The 20,414-nt window shown below is 54.2% G+C and overlaps 1 protein-coding gene across 1 annotated transcript; it reads left to right on the forward strand.

The window, feature by feature from the left end:
- The first annotated feature begins 10,914 nt into the window (after positions 1–10,914).
- LOC117006783 (transmembrane protein 51-like) lies at positions 10,915–15,354 on the forward strand. Its single transcript, XM_033079383.2, has 2 exons — positions 10,915–12,985; positions 14,200–15,354. The coding sequence occupies exons 1-2, from the start codon at positions 12,648–12,650 to the stop codon at positions 14,609–14,611; spliced, it is 750 nt and encodes a 249-aa protein (XP_032935274.1). The 5' UTR covers positions 10,915–12,647; the 3' UTR covers positions 14,612–15,354.
- Positions 15,355–20,414: the final 5,060 nt, after the last annotated feature.

The following is a 20,414-nucleotide window of genomic DNA, read 5'->3' on the forward strand; positions in this document are numbered from 1 at the left end:
CTGCCACCGTGTGAGCGGTGCCCGCGTTTCCTCGCCCCGGCTGTGTTTGTTTAGGCGTGACTCGCACTTTGCTCAGTGCCGTGCGGACCTCACAGGAGCCTTTTCTCTGCAAGGACTTTAGACCGAGAAAGGCAAACAGCCCAGCAGCACGTCGGGGCATGGGGTGTTGTGTGGGATGGCCGGGGTACCCCGCAGAGGGGACACCAGTGTCCCCAGCAGCCTCTCCTGTGTGTAACCCAGCTGGCATCACCTCGGGGTGACATTGCAACACAGGCTGGGCTTACCTGCCGTGCCAGAGCCTTGCACTGGTGACCTGCAGGTCAGGAATGGGGTTGAGAGGTCACAGCAGAGAAATGGGTGAGTCTGGGACATTTCCTGCCTCTACACTTACCCCATATCTCTAGCTGGTGATCTTCCCAGGCTGGATTTTTGGTGATAAAGAGCTAAACTGGTGTACCCCAAACAGCTGAATAAATCATCAGGAGGTTGGTGAGGTTTGGCCAAGTCATGGGGTCGGTCACAGAGTGTGGGTGATGGTGGTATCCCCCCAGGAGAGTCAAGGTGGTGTCAAGGGCTTCTGCTGGGGCTGCTGGTTTATTGCTCAGGACTGCTGCAAGTTTTGGAATGTGTCTGTCATTAATTCACCTCTTTTCAGTGTTTTCCCTGGAGCAGTTTTCCACTGGTGCTGCTTTGTAACAGCCAGCACTGGAAGTGTCTTTGAGTCCTCAGCTGTGCAGTGTCCCTCACTGCAAACCTCCTTTGGGACACCCTGCTCTGCCACTGTCCCTGCACTGTCCCCACTTCAACCCTGCCTTCACCTTCCCACTGCCCCGAGCTGGCACAGCCACGAGCACCAGAGCAGCACAAACCAAGCGGTTCCACCCCATCCAGCTGGGACACTGCAGCTGCAGTAAGGCCTCATATCCAGGTAAGAAGGTTTCCTTGGAGTTTTATCACTGCTAGTGATTGATTTTCCTGTACTTGGGCATCAGCCCTCATTCACCATCTGCTCCTAATTTTGAAAAGCTGCATTAATCTCTGCTCAGCTCTTTTAAATCACCAGTTGCACGACACCACCACTCCTCTCTTCCAGCCGTGTTCTCCTCAAACCCTGGGTCTCCCATTCCCAAATCCTGCCCAAGCCAGAGCTTCACCATGGGATGCAGCAGCCCCTAGAGCAGCTCCAGGAGGAAGCAGCAGGTTATTTATTGTTGTTCCTGTGAACACAAGGCTTTATTTACACTGTTTTCCAGCTGCAGACGTGCGTGTGCTCAGAGGCAGACGGTGACCTGGCACGGTGGCTGAACTGGTTGGACTGGAACCGCCAGGTCCTGGCAGCCCCGGGGACACCGGATCCTCACCCGCCACGAGATGCTGGCAGGTCACACCCTCCCACCAGGAGCGTGAGGAAATGCCTCCCAAGTGCCTGCTTTTCCTCTTTTCTCCCACTTGCATGGCAGGCTCCCAGCCTGCAGCCCGGCAGGGACTCTAAATTGGGGTGCAGAGACTAAGGCATGAGGAAGAGAGAAAAAAGTATAGAGCAGTGTTGGGAATGGGATCTGAGGGAGCCCATCATGGAGCAGGCTGGGATGGGCTTTCCCCCTGGGGGCAAAGCTGGGGCCTGCCATGTTCCATTATACATTATATTTATATACATGTATATTATATTTATATATGTCTATATTATATTTCTGGTGTTAATTAGCTGTTAACTCTATTAATCATCAAATCACAGAATAGTTTGGATAGGAAGAGATCTTAGAGACACCTCCCACTATCCCAGATTGCTCTAAACCCCATCCAGCCTGGCCTCAAACACTTCTAGGCATGGGGCAGCCAAAGCTGCTCTGGGCACCCTCACCACCCTCACAGGGGAGAATTTCTTCCTCATATCTAATCTAGATCTGCACTCTTGCCAGTCTGACCCCATTTCACCTTGTCCTATTACTCCATGGCTTTACAATATAATGATATTACAGTACAATATAAATGTGCAGTCTGGTGGCTCTACCAGCCTGGCTCCCAGGGGTGGGATTTATCTCTTTTGGGACCCCAGGTGTGGGACCCGAGCCATCCAGGTGTGGGTATCCAGGACTGACTTGGAGCAGTGCTGTTGGCTCACTGTTGGGAAATTTTGGAGGAATCCAGGAACATGTCCAGGCTTCCACTGGTGACTTTAACATGCATGTTGAGCTCCTTTGAGCAGGAAAAAGCAGGGAAATGTGCCAATGAGCAATTTCTAAGGCAGGATAATGTGAGCCCCTGGCACCTCTGCACGTAGCAGGGCATCAGATGCCCCTCTGAAAGGGCCTTTTGTTGCCTGCTGCTGGCTCTGGTGGGGCTCCAGTTTCTTCCTTGTCATTCCTGTGCTCTGAAGCTGCATACCTGGCTGGATAATCACCCTGGAGTAGTCCAGGCTGGGACTGGACAGGGAGTGTTTGCAGGGGGAAGATTTGAGCTGCCAGAGATAAATCCCCACAATGGGATGGCTGTAGAGCTGGAAAGGGAAACAAACCCAAGGGATGGATGTGAATACATTATCCCACAGAGAATGTGCATCAGGGAGGGACTGGGGTAAAGGCAAGCCCCCCTTCCTTGATCCTGCTCCACTGCCACTGAAAAGCCCATTCCTGGCCAATATTGAGCTTTGTGGAGTGGGAACATGAGGAACCAGGTTATGAATGTCCCCTCTGTGCTCAGAGTCTCCAGGGCCCCTGCAGGGGGGTGAGCTGGCTCGGGCACAGAGCTCTCCCTGCGCTGGGGTGGGGACAGTCACTGTGTGAAGTCCATGTTCCCCCCACTTTCTTACAGAGAAAACACTTCCCTGTTGTGTCCTGACTGTCAGAGCTGCTTGGGATGTCAGGTTTGTGTTTGACACAGGAAGGTGGAGAAGGAGAGGGGGAAATCAGCCTGAATTTGCCTGAGCTGATGGCCAAGCTGGAAAACACAAAACAATCCATCCAAAGGGGAAAAAAAAAAAGAACGCAGTCATGTTTAATAATTATTTCTTTTTATAGCACAGCTCTTGCAATTGCCCTTTGATTAGAGGGGGCAGGTATCACTGCTGTGCACTGGGGCAGGTGAGTCAGTGGAAACTCCCATCAGCTCCATGTGGGACTGTGCTCGTAGGGAGATGCAGGGAAGCAGGGGGGTTTCCCAAACATCCTGAACTCCGGTGGCCCCAAGGCAGGGCTGTGCAGCTGAGTCATGCTGGGTGATGCGACAAGTTTCGTTTTGTTCACGATGGCTTTTGCCTTCACAAAACCTCACAGGGCTTAAGGGACAGGAAAAACTGCAGTGGCTGGTCCAGCAGCATAGTGATGCAGTGTTTTTGCTTGGATGAGGAAAAAACCCACCCTGAGTATCATTTCTAACAGGATTTGAGTCCTTGGTGGTGTTTATTATTACAGCTGGGTGTGAGAAGAGCCGGGAAAAAACACATCCTCATTGCTGCTGGGATGGCAGCCAAGGAGAAGTGACACTGGACACGGCGTTAGCTGCACTCAGGATTGCCAGAGCCCAGCTCTGCTCCCCATGGTTCAGTCTGGAAACCATGGGAATGTCTGGCTATGAGGCCAAGGCATGTGGCCAGGAGCCACGGTGAGGGCCATGCCTCAATGGCTCTTCCCAGCACGTGAGTGGTTAACTGGGAAAGTTCAGAGGGCAGCAGCTGATAAAAAGCACTTTCCAGGCTCCCTGTGAGTGCAAGCTTGGCTTTGCTCTGTTGAATGCAGTGATGAGCCTGAGTGATTGGAGTTCCTCAAACTGGGGCTGCTCCAAACAAAGTTTGGAACTCATTGAGGAAAAGCTCTGCTTGTTGCTACAGGACAGTTTGACAAAGCAGGTCCATTGCAAGATGGCTTTTAAACTGCAGAATAAAATCTAAAACTTCCACTGAGTGTTGGGAATAGATTTTTCCATGGGAAAGTGGTGAGGCCCTGGCACAGGTTTCCCAGAGAAGCTGTTGCTGCCCCATCCCCAAAAGTGTCCAAGGCCAGGTTGGAAGAGGTGTGGAGCAACCTGCTCTAGTGGAAGGGCAGGGTGGAACGGGATGGGCTTTGAGGTCCTTTCCAGCCCAAACCATTCCGGGATTCCATGAAAGCAGAGATGGGGGCTGTGATGCATCAACAGGGGGGTGACCGATTTTCATCTCACTGTCACCCATCCCTGTTTTGGGGTGTCCCGGGCGGTTTCAGGGGAGTGTCCCCCAGCTGCTGGCAGTCCCGTCCCGCCCCCCTGGTCGCGGGTTTCCGGAGCGGATCGGGAGCGGGAGCGGCGGGGCCGGGCCGGGAGGCGCCGCCCCGGGAGGGCCGGGCCGGGAGGGCGGAGCGGCCCCGCCGGAGCCGCCGCAGCCGCCGGAGGTACGGGGGGACGGGGGGACGGGCACCGGGATGGGACGGGACCCCCGGGACGGGACCCTGCGGTGCTCGGGGAGCGGGGTGGGCTGGGCTCGGTCCACCGGGAACGGGACCGGGAACGGGACCGGAGAGGAGTCGGAGCCGGGTCCGGCTGGGGCAGAGCTGGAGTCACTTCCAAAGCTCGGGGAAACACCTGCAAAGTGAGGGGAAACCCCTCAAAGCAGGAGCGAACACCCCAAAGCGGGACCGCGCATTCGAGAGTTGGAGCGGCGGCGTTTGGGGAGCGCCGGTGCCTTGGGGACACCCGGGGGGACACGGGCTTGGGGACACGGGCTTGGGGACACCCCTTGGGGATACCCCGTGGGGTCACGGGCTTGGGGACACGGGCTTGGGGACACCCCTTGGGGATACCCCGTGGGGTCACGGGCTTGGGGACACGGGCTTGGGGACACCCCTTGGGGACACCCCGTGGAGACACCCCGTGGGGACACGGGCTTGGGGACAGGGGCTTGGGGACACCCCTTGAGGACATCCCGGGGGGACACCCCGTGGAGAAACGGGCTTGGGGACTTGGGCTTGGGGACACCCCGTGGGGACACGGGCTTGGGGACAGCCCTTGCGGACACCCCATAGAGACACGGGCTTGGGGTCACCCCTTTGGGACACTCCTTGGGGTCATGGGCTTGGGGACACCCCTTGGGGACATCCCGTGGGGACACGGGCTTGGGGTCACGGGCCTGGGGACACCCCGTGGGGACACGGGCTTGGGGCACCTCGCCAGCCCTGGCTGGCACCGGGGTGGCCGCGCTGAGAGTGGGGCAGAGGGGCTGTGCTCTGGGGAAGCATCAGCTGGCACTTCGGGGAAGGATGATACCGGGAGAGGCCGGTCATCGAAACCCAGGCGGTCCCCGCGGGTGGCAGCCCGCAGGAGTGTCACAGGGAGCCAGGCACACACACAGGGAAGGCAAACAAAGCCGAGGAGAAGGACACCTGTGCAGGTCGGGGCTGGGCGCTCCATGAGCCGAGCGCTCACCGGGGGTTGGTCCCTTCCTATCGTGACATTGCCACCGAAGAGGAGTGCCCTGGAGCTTTGAGGGGCTCAGGAAACCCGCGGGTGTCTCCCAGAGTGGTTGTGTGCTGATGTTGGTGTTTGGTTTTTGGAGGTGATGTGGGGACAAGCATCACTGAGCACAGCACGGCTGGGTTTGTTGGGAAGTGTGGATGTGTGAGCAGAAGGCTGGGTGTGTTGGGAAGTGTGGATGTGTGAGCAGAAAGCAGCGGTTCCACGGGCTGCCCTTGGCTCTGTGTGGTTGTGGAGCCTGGCGAGGTGAAGCTGCACCAGGGGGTGTGGTCCTGCCTTTCCAGCTCCTTAGAGCTGACCTAGGGCACTGCCAGGTGGATGCTGCCACAACACATCCCTCTGCAACAAATCCAAGCATCCTGCAGCTGTGCACAGCCCTGGATGTCCTGGCAGGAGAGCCAGAAAGGGAAACCTCGCAGGTGTCAGTGGAGAACATGTGGGTGTGGGGCTGGTGAACCCAGCCCTGGACTCAGGTGACTCGGAAGTATGTGGAACACCTTTGATTCTAGCTGTGTAATTACACGGGTTGGAAAACCCTTGGGAAGGGCAGTGCCAGGAAAAGGAGGAATGTTTGGCCATCGGTGCCCTGGAGAGAGCTGAGTGTGGGTGCCTGGCGCCGTGGTGGTGCTGTAGGAGATGCCAGAGGGCTGGGCAGGGCTGTCTGCCTGCTCTGCTACCTGGAGCCTGGCAGGAGGGATCCCTCCAGCAGCCCAGCTCTGTGTCTGCCTCCCCACGCTGCTCCACGCCTTTTTGTACTTCACAGAAACTGATGTCAGGGCTCTGTGGAAGCAGCTGAATATCCTGTGTGAGCAGTGCAGGTGGCTTGGAGCAACGTAATCCCCGGCAAAGCTCCATCCCTATCAAAATACCTGTGCCCACCTTGCGGAACACGGCTGCTCTGTGCCTGGCTGCTCTGTGCCTGGCTGCTCCGTGTCGCTTGGCTGCCCAGCCTGCTCCATGTCCCCAGGCTGGCTCCTCCAGCATCTCCCCTCACTCCCTTCCTGCCCTGGGGGCTCCACAGTGGGTTTTCTCTGTGGTCCTACTCGTGAGAAGCTGTTGGGAAAGCATGGGGAGAGGTGATGCTGTGCTGGGGAGAAAGATGTTGCTGGAAATGCAGGCAGAGGATGAGGAGGGCGGTGCTGGCGAGGCTGATGGCAGCGTGGGGTGCCAGGTTAGTGGCTTGCAGGAAGGGGAGATAATCACCCAGGGGCTCCAGTGGTGGGACAGGAGGTGCTTAAGGCACTCCAGAGGGGCTGGGAATGCTGGGTTCCGCTTCAGAGGACGTCAAAAGGGCAGATGGATAATGTCACCCCTTGCTGCAAGGCTCTGGAGGAGGGTGTGTTATCTGGGTGTTATCTGCCACGGAGACGGGGAGAGGTCCCAGAACAAAAACCAGGGGGAGGCTGTGGAGGAATGGCTTTATCTCAGCGGAAACAGCAGATTAGTATTTAAAAAAAAAAAAATAATTCCAAGCTCAGCAGTGCAAAGTGGTGTCCAAAAGAAAGCAGGAAGGAGAAAGAGTCACAGTGCTGGGATTTTCCCAGGCAGGCGTGCTGTGCCAGGCCTGGGTGCAGAGGGAGTTCAGCTCCCTGGAGAGAGGGGAGCACCCCTGTTGCCTGGAAAATAGAATCGATCTCCCCAACAATGTTAGAGTGGATAGGAAAGCAAACCTTTATTTGAAAGCTTTCAGGTACACAATGTGGTGAAAATCACACATGGTATAGTAATTCTACAATTTTTGTAAGTTTAGTTAATTAGTATACTTATCATGTACTCTCCAGTTAAAAGGTTAGATGATTAGGTAATGATTTCTGGGTCTTGCCACACTGGAAGCAGTTCAGAGGCTTTTTTTTACCCCACTTTTGTTTTGTCTGGTCCAGATTCTGTTTGGAAAACAGGACATCCTTGTAGTCAGTTCTCTTCTTGGAGTAAGACTAAACAGTATTTTTGGAAAGTGTTTTTAAGGTTAGCTTTTTGTTACTAAACGTAGAGAAGAAAGATGGGAAAAAAACTAGAAGTTACAGGCATGCAAAGCTACAAATACATGAAAAATATAAAAAGCTAAAAATCTTAGGCATTACTCCAAGCCCCCCTCCCTGTTTTAGCAGAGCTAAAAGCACTGGTGTGGCAGCTGGTTGCAGTGGCAGAGGCTGGAGCAGGAAAAGCCCCAGGACGGTGTTTGCACAGCGCCCAGGACACAGCCAGGGCTCGCCGACCTGCGAGAGCGCTGCCAGCGTGGTGGCCACGGCAGCATTGTCCCCAGGAACAAACAGCCACGTCCTGAAACACAAACCTGACAGGACTCCCTGTCCCTGCGCGTTCCCGCTCCGCAGCAGGCGCCGCTTGGGTGGATGGAATGGGGCTATGGGGAGAAGGAGGCTGCTGGAGTGGCAAAGGTCGAGGTGGTGGCTGCTGCAGGGGTGATTACAGCTCTGGAGTTTGGCTACTGTGGCCTGTGTGATCTGTGCCACTTGTGACACCCTGGGCAGCCTTGCCAGAGCTCCCAGGACACAGCAGAGGCACAGATGGCTTGGGAATGGCCAGGCACTGCTTTGGGAGATGGGGTGTTTTACAGCCTGTCACTGCTGCTCTGCTGGGTGGATTGCAGCAGTCTGAGCCCAGGAATGGGAATGGCTTTCCTGTGACACCCTTGTTTTGCAGGAAGTGGCAGAGCTGGGGGCCTTGGGCTCCCTCTGGAGTGGGAGAGGGGGGAGAGCCTTGGGCAGGAAAACATCACTGTTCCCCCAAGGCTGTCTGCAAGGTACAGCTGAGGAGGGGTTGTTAAAAATGAATGTAGGAAAGGGGTGAAATACCCCTTAAATGTCTGTAGGGAATGCTGGGGACAGTGGAAATGTGGATGTGTTCTTTTGTGCTCCAGGCAGGAAGTGTAAGCAAAATGTGGAAAATCCCTGATCGTTTGTGTGGGACTGTCCCTCCAGATTCCTGTTCCTTGGTGAGATGCTCTAAAATGGGCTGGGATTTGTCCAAAAGATCAGACATCGGCTAAATCAGCAACAGTGCTTCTTTTTGTGACTCAGCTGGATTTCTCTGGGCTGCATCTGGCCAGAAACATCCCTGTTCCAGGGGCAGCAAGAAAGGACAAAAAGAGAGAAACCACAGCAGGGAGTTGGAAGTAGATGGTCTTTGAGATCCTTTCCAAACCCAAACATTCTGGGACTCTGTGAAAATACCTCCCAAGTCCTGGCCTGCTGCTTTTTAGACCTCCACGTGGAGTTCTGTGTTCCTGGGGCTCAGCGCAAGGTTGTGGCTATTGCAGAAACGAGCTCCTGGGGATGTGCTGGACCAGCAATTAGCAGGGAAGGGGTTAATGAACATCTTCTCTGGCTGGAAGCACGAAGGGAGAGCCTTATAATCTAACACGGAGGAGACTCTGGAATCTTGGGATGGTTGGAGAACGGGTTTGTTTTCCCCCAGAATTTTCCAGGACGTCACTTGTTGGCTGGTGATGGAGTCCCAGGCTGGTGATGGAGTCCCAGGCTGGTGATGGAGTCCCAGGCTGGTGACACAGTCCCAGGCTGGTGACAGAGTCCCAGGCTGGTTTTTGGAGGCAGCCCCAGGGGCTGTGTTGCCTTGTGTTGTGGTCCTGGGGAGTGAGGCAGGCCTGGAGCTCATCCCATGTCTGTGTTTGCCCTGTGCCTGGACTGCAGACTCATCTCCCGTGATCTGTGACAAAGGTGTCGCTGCTGGAGCGTGAGTGGGAAGGTGATGTCATGGCAGGGAAAAATCCAAAGGTTGTGGAGGGCAGAGCGTGGGTGCTGCTGAGGGCAGGGGGGTGTTGGGCTCCTCTTGAGTCATTGGGGCTGCGATTCCTGCGGGAATGGGGAGCAGGAACAGGATGGGGGCTCCATGGAGGGGAAGTTGTTCCTGCACCTGGCCAAAGCCTTTGTGTGCTGCTGAGAACGGGCTTATCCCGAGCCTTCCCATGCAGGGTTTACACTCGGAAATGTCGCAAGAGCATCGCGAAGGGCCGGGCACCGCGGAGCAGGGGAGAGGTGCGGGATGCCCGCAGGATGTGTGGGTGCAGCCCGGGTTTAATGGCTCGGAGATCCTGGTGTAAATCATTGCCAGGGCAGGGCATGGGGAAGGCATGGAGAGAGCTCTGGTGTGCAGAAGGGGGCTCGAGGGGGCTGGAGCACTGGTTGTGATGTGGGGACAAACTTTTTACAGAGCCTGTTGGGAAAGGACAAGGGGAGATGGTTTTAAAGTAAAAGAGGGGTAATTTGGACTGGGGATTTAGGAAGGAATTATTCCCACAGGTTTCCCAGAGAAACTGTGGCTGCCCCACCCCAAGGCCAGGCTGGATGGAGCTTGCAGCAGCCTGGGACAGTGGAAGGTGTCCCTGCCTATGATGATACGAGCTTTAAGGTCCTTTTCCACCCAAACCATGCTGTGGTGCTGGGCTGAGCATGCAGACAGGGCTGGGGCCAGGCAGGACAGCAGCAGCTCCTTCCCGGGATGCTGACGTCAGGGCGCTGCTGGAGCAGCAATGGGAACAGGTCTGGAAAGCCAGGAGAGCAGCTAATTCAATGGAGAGATAGACTGGAATAGCAAGTCTCCTGCTCTAATCTGATTGCTGGGCTGATGGGTAGCACTGCAGTGGATCTAAGATAAACTTCCAGGCACAGGGGTGACGTAGGAGCTGAAATCCTGCCCACTTCCAGGACTGAGATGCCTGGGGGAGCCACAGTGAGCAGGCACAGGGATTTAGACACCACAGGTGGATGTGACCAGCCCTGTGTGTGTTCTGTGCCCACTGTGGGTGCAGTGCAATTTTCCTGCCCCAAGGCCATCACAGCTGTTCTCAAGTCAAGTCTTGGCTGGCTGATGTGTTTGTGGCAAGGATGGGAGCTCAGCTGGATCATCAGGCAAGAACAGACCCCACAGGGCACAAGCAGAGAGCAAAACCTTTGTGTGTGAGGACAGAGGCCAGTGCTGGTACCACCAGCAGGCTTGGAAGTGCATGGGTGGGAGGATGGCTCTTGGGATGCAGGTGAGGACATTTTGGGTGCAGAGTTTTCCACAGCTGCTCACTGGGATGGAATCACAGCTGGGCTCAGCAGACACCTTCCCCCAGGAGCACACAGAGCAGCAGCCCCATGCTGGAGTGGGCATGGCAGGCAGTGATGGGCTTGGGGCAGCTCCTGGGTGTCCCAGAACCCCAGAAAACCATGGGAGACAAGACTTTACCCTGCCCAGACCCATGTGGGGTCCAGGGATGTGTCCAGAGGGGCTGGGACAGCCCTCTGGGATTCTCCCCAGCCGTGCTGGAGCCCAGGCAGTGAGCAGGGAAGCTCCTCTGCAGATTCCTGCTCTCCAGGCTTGTGTGCGTGCCTTCTCCTGCTGCAGCCACTCTGCTTTCTGGGAATGCTGTTTTATTCTGGCCCTTGACCCTGCACACTGGGCGTGCACTCAAGCTAAACAAGCAAACATGAAACTTTGGAGCTCGGGAGGGTTGAGCTGAAGGGTGGGTATGGATAAAGCACCACTGAAAGCACTGACCAGAGCACCTCGAGCCCAACACCCCAAAAAGAAGGCAGGGAGGGAAGGAGAGATCCCTGCCATGGCACATCCATCAATCTGCAGGCTCGCTGGGGTGGAGATGGGGCAGTTCTGCTGTGAGGATGCGAGCTGCCCACCCGTGGGTCATGGAACCCGAGGCCAGGGAGGGGAGTGGGCAGGAGATGTGGCTCAGTGTGTGTTTGTTTTGGGAAATGGAGCACATTTGGTCCTGGCGACTGGGAAAACACTCAGAGGGGGAGTTCCCAGCCGTGGCCTGGCTGGTGGGGAATGTTCATACTCAGCCATCCCTGAGGGATGCAGCTGGGGCACTCAGCAAGGGGGTGCTGCTCCAGGGAGGGCAGGAGCCAGCCTGAAGTGAGCCAGGGACCCTCCCAAGGGTTCTCCATCCTCCTCCTTGCCAGCAGCAGCTGGGGGAAGCCATAGGGTCGAGCTGGCTGGGAGAGAGGCAGTTTTGGTTTCTGTTTTCTGGGCAGGAAGGCGTCCCAGGGCAGGCAGCCAGCGCTGTGAGGAACCCTGCTGCCTCCCAGACAGGGGCACAGGAGAAGCTGTTCAGCTAGAGATGTGCTTCTGAGCATTGCCAGGTTGGTTTGCGCTGAAACAGATTCTGATGGCCTTCTTTTGGTGCTGTGAAGCTGTCAGTTATCACACTCCTAAGGACAGGCAGTGTAAGGCCTTAGCAAACATCAGTGACTCGATTGTTTTCAAAGCTTGTGGATATTACAGCTGAGAAGGAAGCAGAGGGTGGGGATGAGAACAGGCAGGGAGGATCCACCTGCCCTGCTCTGTCCTGCCGTGCACCTCTCAGAGATTCTGATGTTGGATGAGTTGGTGTTGATGAAATTCTGGTGTTGGATGAATTGGTGTGGATGAATTGGTGCCTGCCAGAGATTCTGGTGTTGGGTGAATTGGTGTTGATGAATTGGTGTGGATGAATTGATGCTGATGAATTTCTGCCTGCCAGAGATTCTGATGTTGGATGAATTGGTGTTGATGAGATTCTGGTGTTGGATGAATTGGTGTGGATGAATTGCTGTCTGCTAGAGATTCTGGTGTTGGATGAATTGGTGTTGGATGAATTGGTGCTGATGAGATTCTGGTGTTGGATGAATTGGTGTGGATGAATTGCTGTCTGCTAGAGATTCTGGTGTTGGATGAATTGGTGTTGGATGAATTGGTGCTGATGAATTGGTGCCTGCCAGAGATTCTGGTGTTGGATGAATTGGTGTTGATGAAATTCTGGTTTTGGATGAATTGGTGTGGATGAATTGGTGCCTGCCAGAGATTCTGGTGTTGGATGAATTGGTTTTGGTGAGATTCTGTTGTTGGATGAATTGGTGTGGATGAATTGGTGTGGATGAATTGGTGCTGATGAATTGCTGTCTGCTAGAGATTCTGGTGTTGGATGAATTGGTGTTGGATGAATTGGTGCTGATGAATTGGTGCTGATGAATTGGTGTTGATGAGATTATGGTGTTGGATGAATTGGTGCTGATGAATTTCTGCCTGCCAGAGATTCTGATGTTGGATGAATTGGTGCTGATGAATTGGTGCTGATGACTTGCTGCCTGCCTCGCACTCACCACAGCCTCCCCTCCATCCGCAGGGCATGAGAGCAGGGCTGCAGCCCCTGAGCCATGCGCTGAGCTGGGCACAGCCCCCCGGCAGCCATGGCCCAGTCCCGGGCCAACGGCTCGCACTACGCGCTGACGGCCATCGGGCTGGGCATGCTGGTGCTGGGCATCATCATGGCCGTGTGGAACCTGGTGCCCGGCTTCGGGCCCCCCGAGAAACCCGGCGGCAACAGCAGCAAGCCCGACCGCGGCTCCGGGGGCATCCTCAAGAGCAAAACCTTCTCGGTGGCCTACGTGCTGGTGGGGGCCGGGCTGCTGCTGCTGCTGCTCTCCCTGTGCCTCAACGTGCGCGACAAGAAGAGGCAGAGCCAGGAGCTCGCCATCGCCCACGTGCAGCGCCAGGTGTCCGCAGAGCCCTCGCAGCAGGAGGACAGGTGAGGAGGGGACAGGGGACAGGGGAAGGGTTGGGTGGGGCACAAGCCAAGGGCTGCTGCTGTTGGTCTGGAGGAGCTGGAGCAGGGAGGGGAGGGCAGCGTGTGCGTGAAGGAAGCAACGCACCGTGGTTTAGGGTTTTGATAGGTTTAGGGGTTTTGTCCTGGAGATGAGTAAAGAATGACTCCAGCTGTATTTATGCAGCTGTATTTATGCAGCTGTATTTAAGTGGAAGGGAGTCCTGTTGGTGTGTGAGGAGGGGTTTAGAGTGTGGCCAGGGCAGCACTGGCAAAGGTTGCCGTTCCTGGCTCGGTTGGCACACGGGAGCGAGCTGAGAGAACGCTGGGCAGGGTGGTGGGTGCCAGGGAGCACGAGGCTCTGCCACACGCCAGGAGAGCAGAGAGGAGCAGGAGAGGGGCTGGCTCTGCCTTGCTGGGTGCAGCCCAGGTGCCAAACAGCCTTGGAGACTGGCCATGGAGTTTAGACCCGGTGAAAGTCTGCAGGGCTCCGCTGTTTGCTCAGGGAACTTTGTGGAGCAGAGCAAAGGCTGCTGCCACAGCAGGCACAGTCTGGACAAACACGGCACAGGGAAGTCCCTGTCCTTCAGCACAAACCCTGTGCACAGTGGCAAGGGAGCAATGGGACAATGTGGGGGGTGAGGGGACAGGAGGGGACAGTGGCTCTGCTGGCTCTTGTCAGGGGCTGCAGATCCCCAGAGAAAGCTGATTTTCCATGTTTGATTGGAAAGGTAACTTCAGAATGCCAAAGAAATGGCAATATTGTGTGCAGGTACCTGTCATAGATGGTGGCACAGAGTTGAGTTGAATCTCTTTGCAGAACAACCCAAAAGACATCAGAATGACAGAGACAAATGTCTTTTAACATTAACATTTTAGAATGCAGACAAATACATTCTAGTGTATTTTGGCTGATTTTTCAGAGTGGTGGAGGAGAGGAACTGATGTTCTCTTGAGGGAAGAAATCTCTGTAGGCAGAGAAAGGGATCAAATATGACCATAAGTCAAAGAAAATAAAATGTGTCTGAACTTAGGTGGGGTCTTGATTTATTGTGTCAGGCAGAAGGAAACTGCCATATAACGTAGAAGGGCAAAAACTATTTCTGGTGGGGTGTGGTGGGGTCGTTTTATTCTTTCCATCCCCTTCCCACATGGAGCTGAAACCATGTGCTACCCAGACTTAACTCTTTCCCCTCCAGCCAAGAAGAGGATGAAGACGTCTCCTCCCAGTACTACGTGCCCAGCTATGAGGAGGTGATGAACACGGGCTACTCCGAGCCCAGAGACTCGGACAGGAGCGCCAGGCTCAGCGTCTCCCTGCCCTCCTACGAGTCCCTGGCAGGGCTGGAGGAGGGCAGCCAGGCTCCAGGAGCAGCAGGCACAGAGCCTGGCACGGAGAGGCCGCCCAGCAGGCACAGCTCCCGCCTCAGCAAGCGCCTCAAGCCCCTCAAGGTCCGCAGGATCAAGTCAGAGAAGCTGCACCTGAAGGACATCAGGTTAAACCTGGCACAGGGCAACAGCAGCGTCCCTATCACGATAGAGCCCCTCACCCCTCCACCCAAGTACGAGGAGATCCAGGAGAAAATGCCAGTGAGCCAGCAAATGCCTTAAAAACAAACAAACAAACAAACAAACAGGGATCTGTGATGCTGCTTGGTTGAGGGTTTTCTAGAACCCACCGTGCCAAGAGGGGTTTGGTGTGTGGGTGCAGAAGCAGCTCCCTGGAAGCTGCCACGTGGAGGATGTGCTGTGCCACAAGGATGGGACTCGTTTTTCCTGGGACTGGGTTGTACAAAAGACTGTGGGGAAAGAAACCTGAACACCACAAGTTCTGCTGCTGTGAAGTAAATGAAGGCTGGACATGCCAAAAGTGTCACCTGTGGTGTTTGGTACGAGACCATCCCGTGCATCCTCTCATCTCCTCTCCCCCTCCCTCTCAGCAAGACTTTTACAAGCCACCAAACTGATATTGCAGAAGGATTTTCCAAGTGGAAAAGTGAAATGTTTCTTTTTTTGGGTGTCTTTTCTTTCTGAGGAAGGCGACGCGCGTTGCCAGAGCAGCACCATGGATTTCCCTGGCTCCCAACTGGGCTGGGCTGGTGGCCCAGAGCCAGCCCTGATTCCTGCCAAGGTCTCTGCTGGCTGGTGGGAAGCAGCTGAAAGGGGCCTCCTGCTCCTCAGGGACAGGATGGATTTCTTGCCTCTGTTGCTTTCCCTGATGTGTTTTGTGCTCCATTTGAGGCGAGTGGGTGACTCTGGGGTTTGGGAGCTGCATGCACCAGTGCCAGGGGTGAAACCACTGCTGAGCATCCTGTGCAGGCAGACTGGTCTGAATAAATGTTTTGTACATTGTGTTTGAGTGTTGTGTACATTGTGTGTGTGTGTGTCAGTGTGAGTGAGTGTGTGTGTTGTGTACATTGTGTGAGTGTTGTAAACAAGTTGTGTGAGTGTTTTGTACATTGTGTGTGTGTTTGTGTACATTCTGTGTGTACATTGTGTGTGTGTGCTGTGTATGCTCTGTGTTTTCTATGTTGTGTGTGTTGTGCACATTGTGTGAGTGTTGTAAACAAGTTGTGTGAGTGTTTTGTACATTCTGTGAGTGTTTTGCACATTGTGTGAGTGTTGTGTACATTGTGTGTGTGTTTTGTACATTTGTGTGTGCTGTGTATGCTCTGTTTGTGTTTTTTATGTTGTGTGTGTCTTTGTGTACACTGTGTGTGTTTGTGTACATTGTGTGTGTTGTGCACATTGTGTGAGTGTTGTAAACAAGTTGTGTGAGTGTTGTGTACATTGTTTGTGTTTGTGTACATTCTGTGTGCACATTCTGTGTGTACACTCTGTGTGTGTCTGTGTTGTACATTCTGTGTGTGTCTGTGTACCCTGTTTGTGTGTGTGTGTTGTGTACTCACGTGTGGTTGGCCCTCCCCAAGGTTTGTGATCCATCAGCAGATGCTGCTCCAGGGCCATCCCAGCCCTCTGCAGGCTCCCAGCAAATCCATCAACCACAGATCCATCAGCACATCCAGCCATGGGCTCCCTGGGCAGGCTGAGCTGGGGTGTGGAGGTGGCTTTGCCAGTGTGGTTCTGGTATTGATGCCATCCTGGGATTGTGGAACAGATCTCCAAGGTGATGGAGCCCAGCCACTGCCCCAGCACTGCCGTGTCCACCCCTGAGCCATGTCCTGTTATGGCTCAGCAGAGGTTGGCTTGATAAAAGGTATGAGAGGAGTCCAAGTGACCAAAACAAAGGCAGGGAAGAGGTGCTGGCCCAAAAGCACCCAACAGTTTCTCTTGTTAATTATTATTTCCTATTGCATCTCCTAATTTCTCTTGTTTTGGACAAGGGCAGGGAGTGACAGGTCTAAAGTGAATAGCTTCAAACTGGCAGAGGTTTGCAGAGAAGCTCTACTTTGCCAAATCTGCTACTTCTGCCTCAAAATGAAACCTGACAAAATCTTGCAGTACTTGTGAGGCCAAACTGGGGGTTGGTGGTGGCAAGTGTGGCTTTTTCCCCCTTTTTTTTTGCTGTAAAAGGATGTGTGGCAGCCTAGGATCAAAGAATATTGATGGAGAAGCACTGATGGGTGACAGCATCCACCAGACAGCAATGTTTATCCCCTTGCCTGAGGTTGCAAGACCTGTCTGTGTGTGTGTGCATGATATTAAATAAAAAATAAGTTAAATGAGGGCAAAAAGGGTTCTTTGGCAGCCCAGGCTGGTGGCAGGGCCCCTGTGGGGTTTGGGATGAACATTCCCATCTGTGTCCCCAGCTGATGGGACCACGCCAGCCTGGAGCTGTGTTGTGCTGCCAGGAGAGTTGCTTGGAAAAAGGAGGGGGAAAAACCCTGAACTAAACTAAACAAACAGGACAAACTCATCCAGGCAGGAAGCAGTGGGTTGCAACATGGCCAAGGTTTCCAAGGCTACTGCAGCCACCCTGCCAGCTGGGACAGAGCCTCTTTTGGGGTCATTTTGTACAATTCCAGTGTTGGGTGAGCCGTTTGTGGCTCTGGTTGTGTTGGGTGGGAGGATGCTGAAGGAGGAGTTGGTTTCTTGGTGCAAGCCTTGCTGGTGAGGGGGCTGGGCAAAGCCTTTCCAAAGCTCAGGGGTGTTTCCAGCTGGATTCCACACCAGGAGCATCGGGAACCACAGAGGGGCTGACATCGTCCTGCAGGTGAGGCCGGGCACTGAGCATCCCAAACCAGGGCAGGATGGAGGGAGGAGGGTGTGCTGCACTCCTCTGTGCCAAGTGTGCACTTTAATCCCAGTTTGTGCTGGGATTGAGGAGCAGAGAAGGGGCAAAGCAGGGACGAGCCCGGAGCCGCCCCCAGCAGCCTTCCCTGCCTGTCCTTGCCCGCTCGCAGTCCGCAGGGGTGGCAGCTCGCCATGCAGCCCTGCAATTCTCCGCCTCAGCCAAGAGCTTCATCCTTCAGGACTTCAACTCCCCCCACGGCACCTTTGTCAGCAGCTGCCAGGTGCAGAACGCGGCCGTCAGGGTGAGCCCGGGGGATGTGCTGAGCTTCGGCACCGCGGGAGCGTCCTTCGAGCTGCTGCTGGATGGGGCTGTGCAGGTAGGGATAGGGATGCTCAGGGAGAGGTGGGGATGCCCAGGTACGAGTGGGGATGCCCAGGTACGAGTGGGGATGCTCAGGAAAAGGTGAGGATGCTCAGGTAGGGATGGGGATGCCCAGGGAGAGGTGGGGATGCCCAGGTACGGGTGAGGATGCTCAGAGGTGGGTGAGGATGCTCAGGTACGAGTGGAGATGCTCAGGAAAAGGTGAGGATGCTCAGGTAGCCATGGGGTTGTTCAGGGAAAGGTGAGGATGCTCAGGTACAGGTGGGAATGCCCAGGTAGGGATGGGGTTGCTCAAGGAAAGGTGCGTGAGGTGCTCAGGGAGAGGTGAGGATGCTCAGGTAGGGATGGAGTTGCTCAGGGAAAGGTGAGGATGCTCAGGTACGAGTGGGGATGCGCAGGTACAGATGGGGATGCCCAGGTAGGGATGGGATTGCTCAGGGAAAGGTGGTTGAGGTGCTCAGGGAGAGGTGAGGATGCTCAGGTACGAGTGGGGATGCCCAGGTAGGGATGGGATTGCTCAGGGAAAGGTGGGTGAGGTGCCCAGGTACAGGTGAGGATGCTCAGGTACGGGTGGGGATGCTCAGGAAGATGTGAGGATGCTCAGGTACGGTTGGGGATACTCAGGGAGAGGTGGGGATGCCCAGGTAGGGATGGAGTTGCTCAGGGAAAGGCGGGTGGGTTCTGCTGCCCAAGGAAAGGTGCCCAGGGAAAGGTGTTTGGGGGATGTCCAGGGCAAGGTGCCCATGAGGGGTGGGTGGGTGTTGCCGCGCAGGGAAGGCTCCAGAAGCAGGAACTCGCTCCCAGCTCCTCTGGGCAATGCTCGGGAAAGGCGAAGCGGGGACAAAGGAAAAGCTGGAGCTCCCTCTGCTGAAGAAACTCGGGCAGATCGGCAGAGAAAAGCACGGGACAGGGCTGCGTTAGCAAAGGTAGGTCTGGAAAATGTCCTTTCCCTCTATTTGCATTCTGTATTTCCTCCCAATCCACTTCTTAAGAAGAAAGTTGGGGTTTAGGTCAAACGTAGAGAATTGAAAAGTTCCAATATTACTTTTGTCATTTTGGAGATAAGATGCTGCCGAGTAAGGCTGGATCGGGCTGGAGCAGTGAGCAGTGAACTCTCCAGGGCAGGATTTGCACAGAGCCGGCAGTGGAACATCCCCAAGGTCCCGTCCAGCGCAGGGGTTCGGGGATTCTCTGAGCCTCGCACTGCTGGGATGGTCAGACACTGCCCAGGGAACCTGAGAGCTGCAGCTGGGGGAAACTCTGATTTTCTGTGTGTGCACCTGAAAGAGGTGCGGGATGGAATGGATGAGATGAAGAGAGAAAAGAGACAAAGAGAAGAGAGAAAAGGAAGTGAGACAAGAAAAAACAAAAGACGAGAAAGGGTAAAAGAGGCAAAGCAAAGAGGAAAGAAAGGAAAAGAGGGGGGAGAGGTGAAGAGGAGAGAGAAGGGGACAAAGATGGGCAAGAGAGAGACAGAGGCACAAAGAGGGGGAAAGGGGGTGAGAGGCAGAGGGGAGCCCCTCACAAAGACAAAACAAAACAAACAAAAAGGAGCAAATAACGCCAAAGAAAGACAGGAGCTGAAGAGGGAACAAACAGATCTTTATTACAACTTTGGTGAATCACTTTCTTTTCAGTTATACTTCCTCAAATAAAAAAACCTGTACAGCTGAGTCATTCGAGAGAATACAAGTTTACATCGGTTTCAATGCAGATTGATACAAAACCAAGGACAACTACACAAAATGTAAAACATCCTTGGACAAAAGTCTGTGCAAGTTCAGGGCTTTAGAATGCAATACAGACGACAGAACAAATAACATGGCCCTATACAATTCCAACCTCTCAAAACCACAATCATTTTAATACACATAAATACAATACAGAAGCAAGTGTGTAAGGGCAAAACACAGTGTCTATACAACTACAGGGCGTTCAAATGCAATAAAACTACAGAATAAAAAACCAAAAGAAACTAATACACAGAGCTGCGCAATTCCTGATCAACATGGGGTCATACAAAACTAAAACTACATACTAAAACCACAGAACATAAGCAGAACGACGGAACATACATACAGAACTACATACAGTACTACAAGGACAATCATAACCCAAATCCAAAACCCTAACACTAACCCCAAACCCTAATCCCTAAATTAAATCCCCGAATCCTAACCTTAAAGGAGCCCTAATGCTAACCAAAGCCCTAATGGAAAGCTCTCCCTTGGTCCCAAAGCCAGACCCAGACCCCAGAGTTGATCACCAAACCTCAAACCCCAAACTCACACCCCTTTCCCAGCTGTAGTTCCGCCTTTCACCACCAGGCGGCACCAGCGCGAGCTGCAATACCCGTGCTGGTCACCAGGCGGCGGCAGCGACTCAAAAGCCCCAAATCTTTTTTTTCTTTTTTTTTTGTTAATTCCAGGGACAGAAATACCCGAACTGGGGAGATTTCTGTTCGCCCGTGTAGGTCAACCCTTCTGACATCTTCCAGCCACATCTCAAGTTATATTTGCCTTTGAAAGCCCTGTAATTCTATACTCGGGATTTCTTATATTCTAAAATCCTGTATATTATATAGCAGATACGGGGGATTATTTTTATATAAAGCAACATTATTTATCGATAAATATAAAAATGACGGACTTTGCCGTTTCAGTATTTTATGCACACCCTCCCCATGGATTTTCAGGCACTTTGGGGCTGTAACCTCCCTTTTTGGGGAGCCCCAGCTCCGTGATTCCCGTGACATCGGGATGCCCCCAAATGACGTCATCACCCCTCAGACTACAACTCCCGGCAGCCACCGCGCAGGCCCCGCCATGCGCTTCCTGC

Source organism: Catharus ustulatus, chromosome 24, assembly GCF_009819885.2.
Source record: "Catharus ustulatus isolate bCatUst1 chromosome 24, bCatUst1.pri.v2, whole genome shotgun sequence".
In the NCBI taxonomy this organism is placed as follows: Eukaryota; Metazoa; Chordata; class Aves; order Passeriformes; family Turdidae; genus Catharus; species Catharus ustulatus.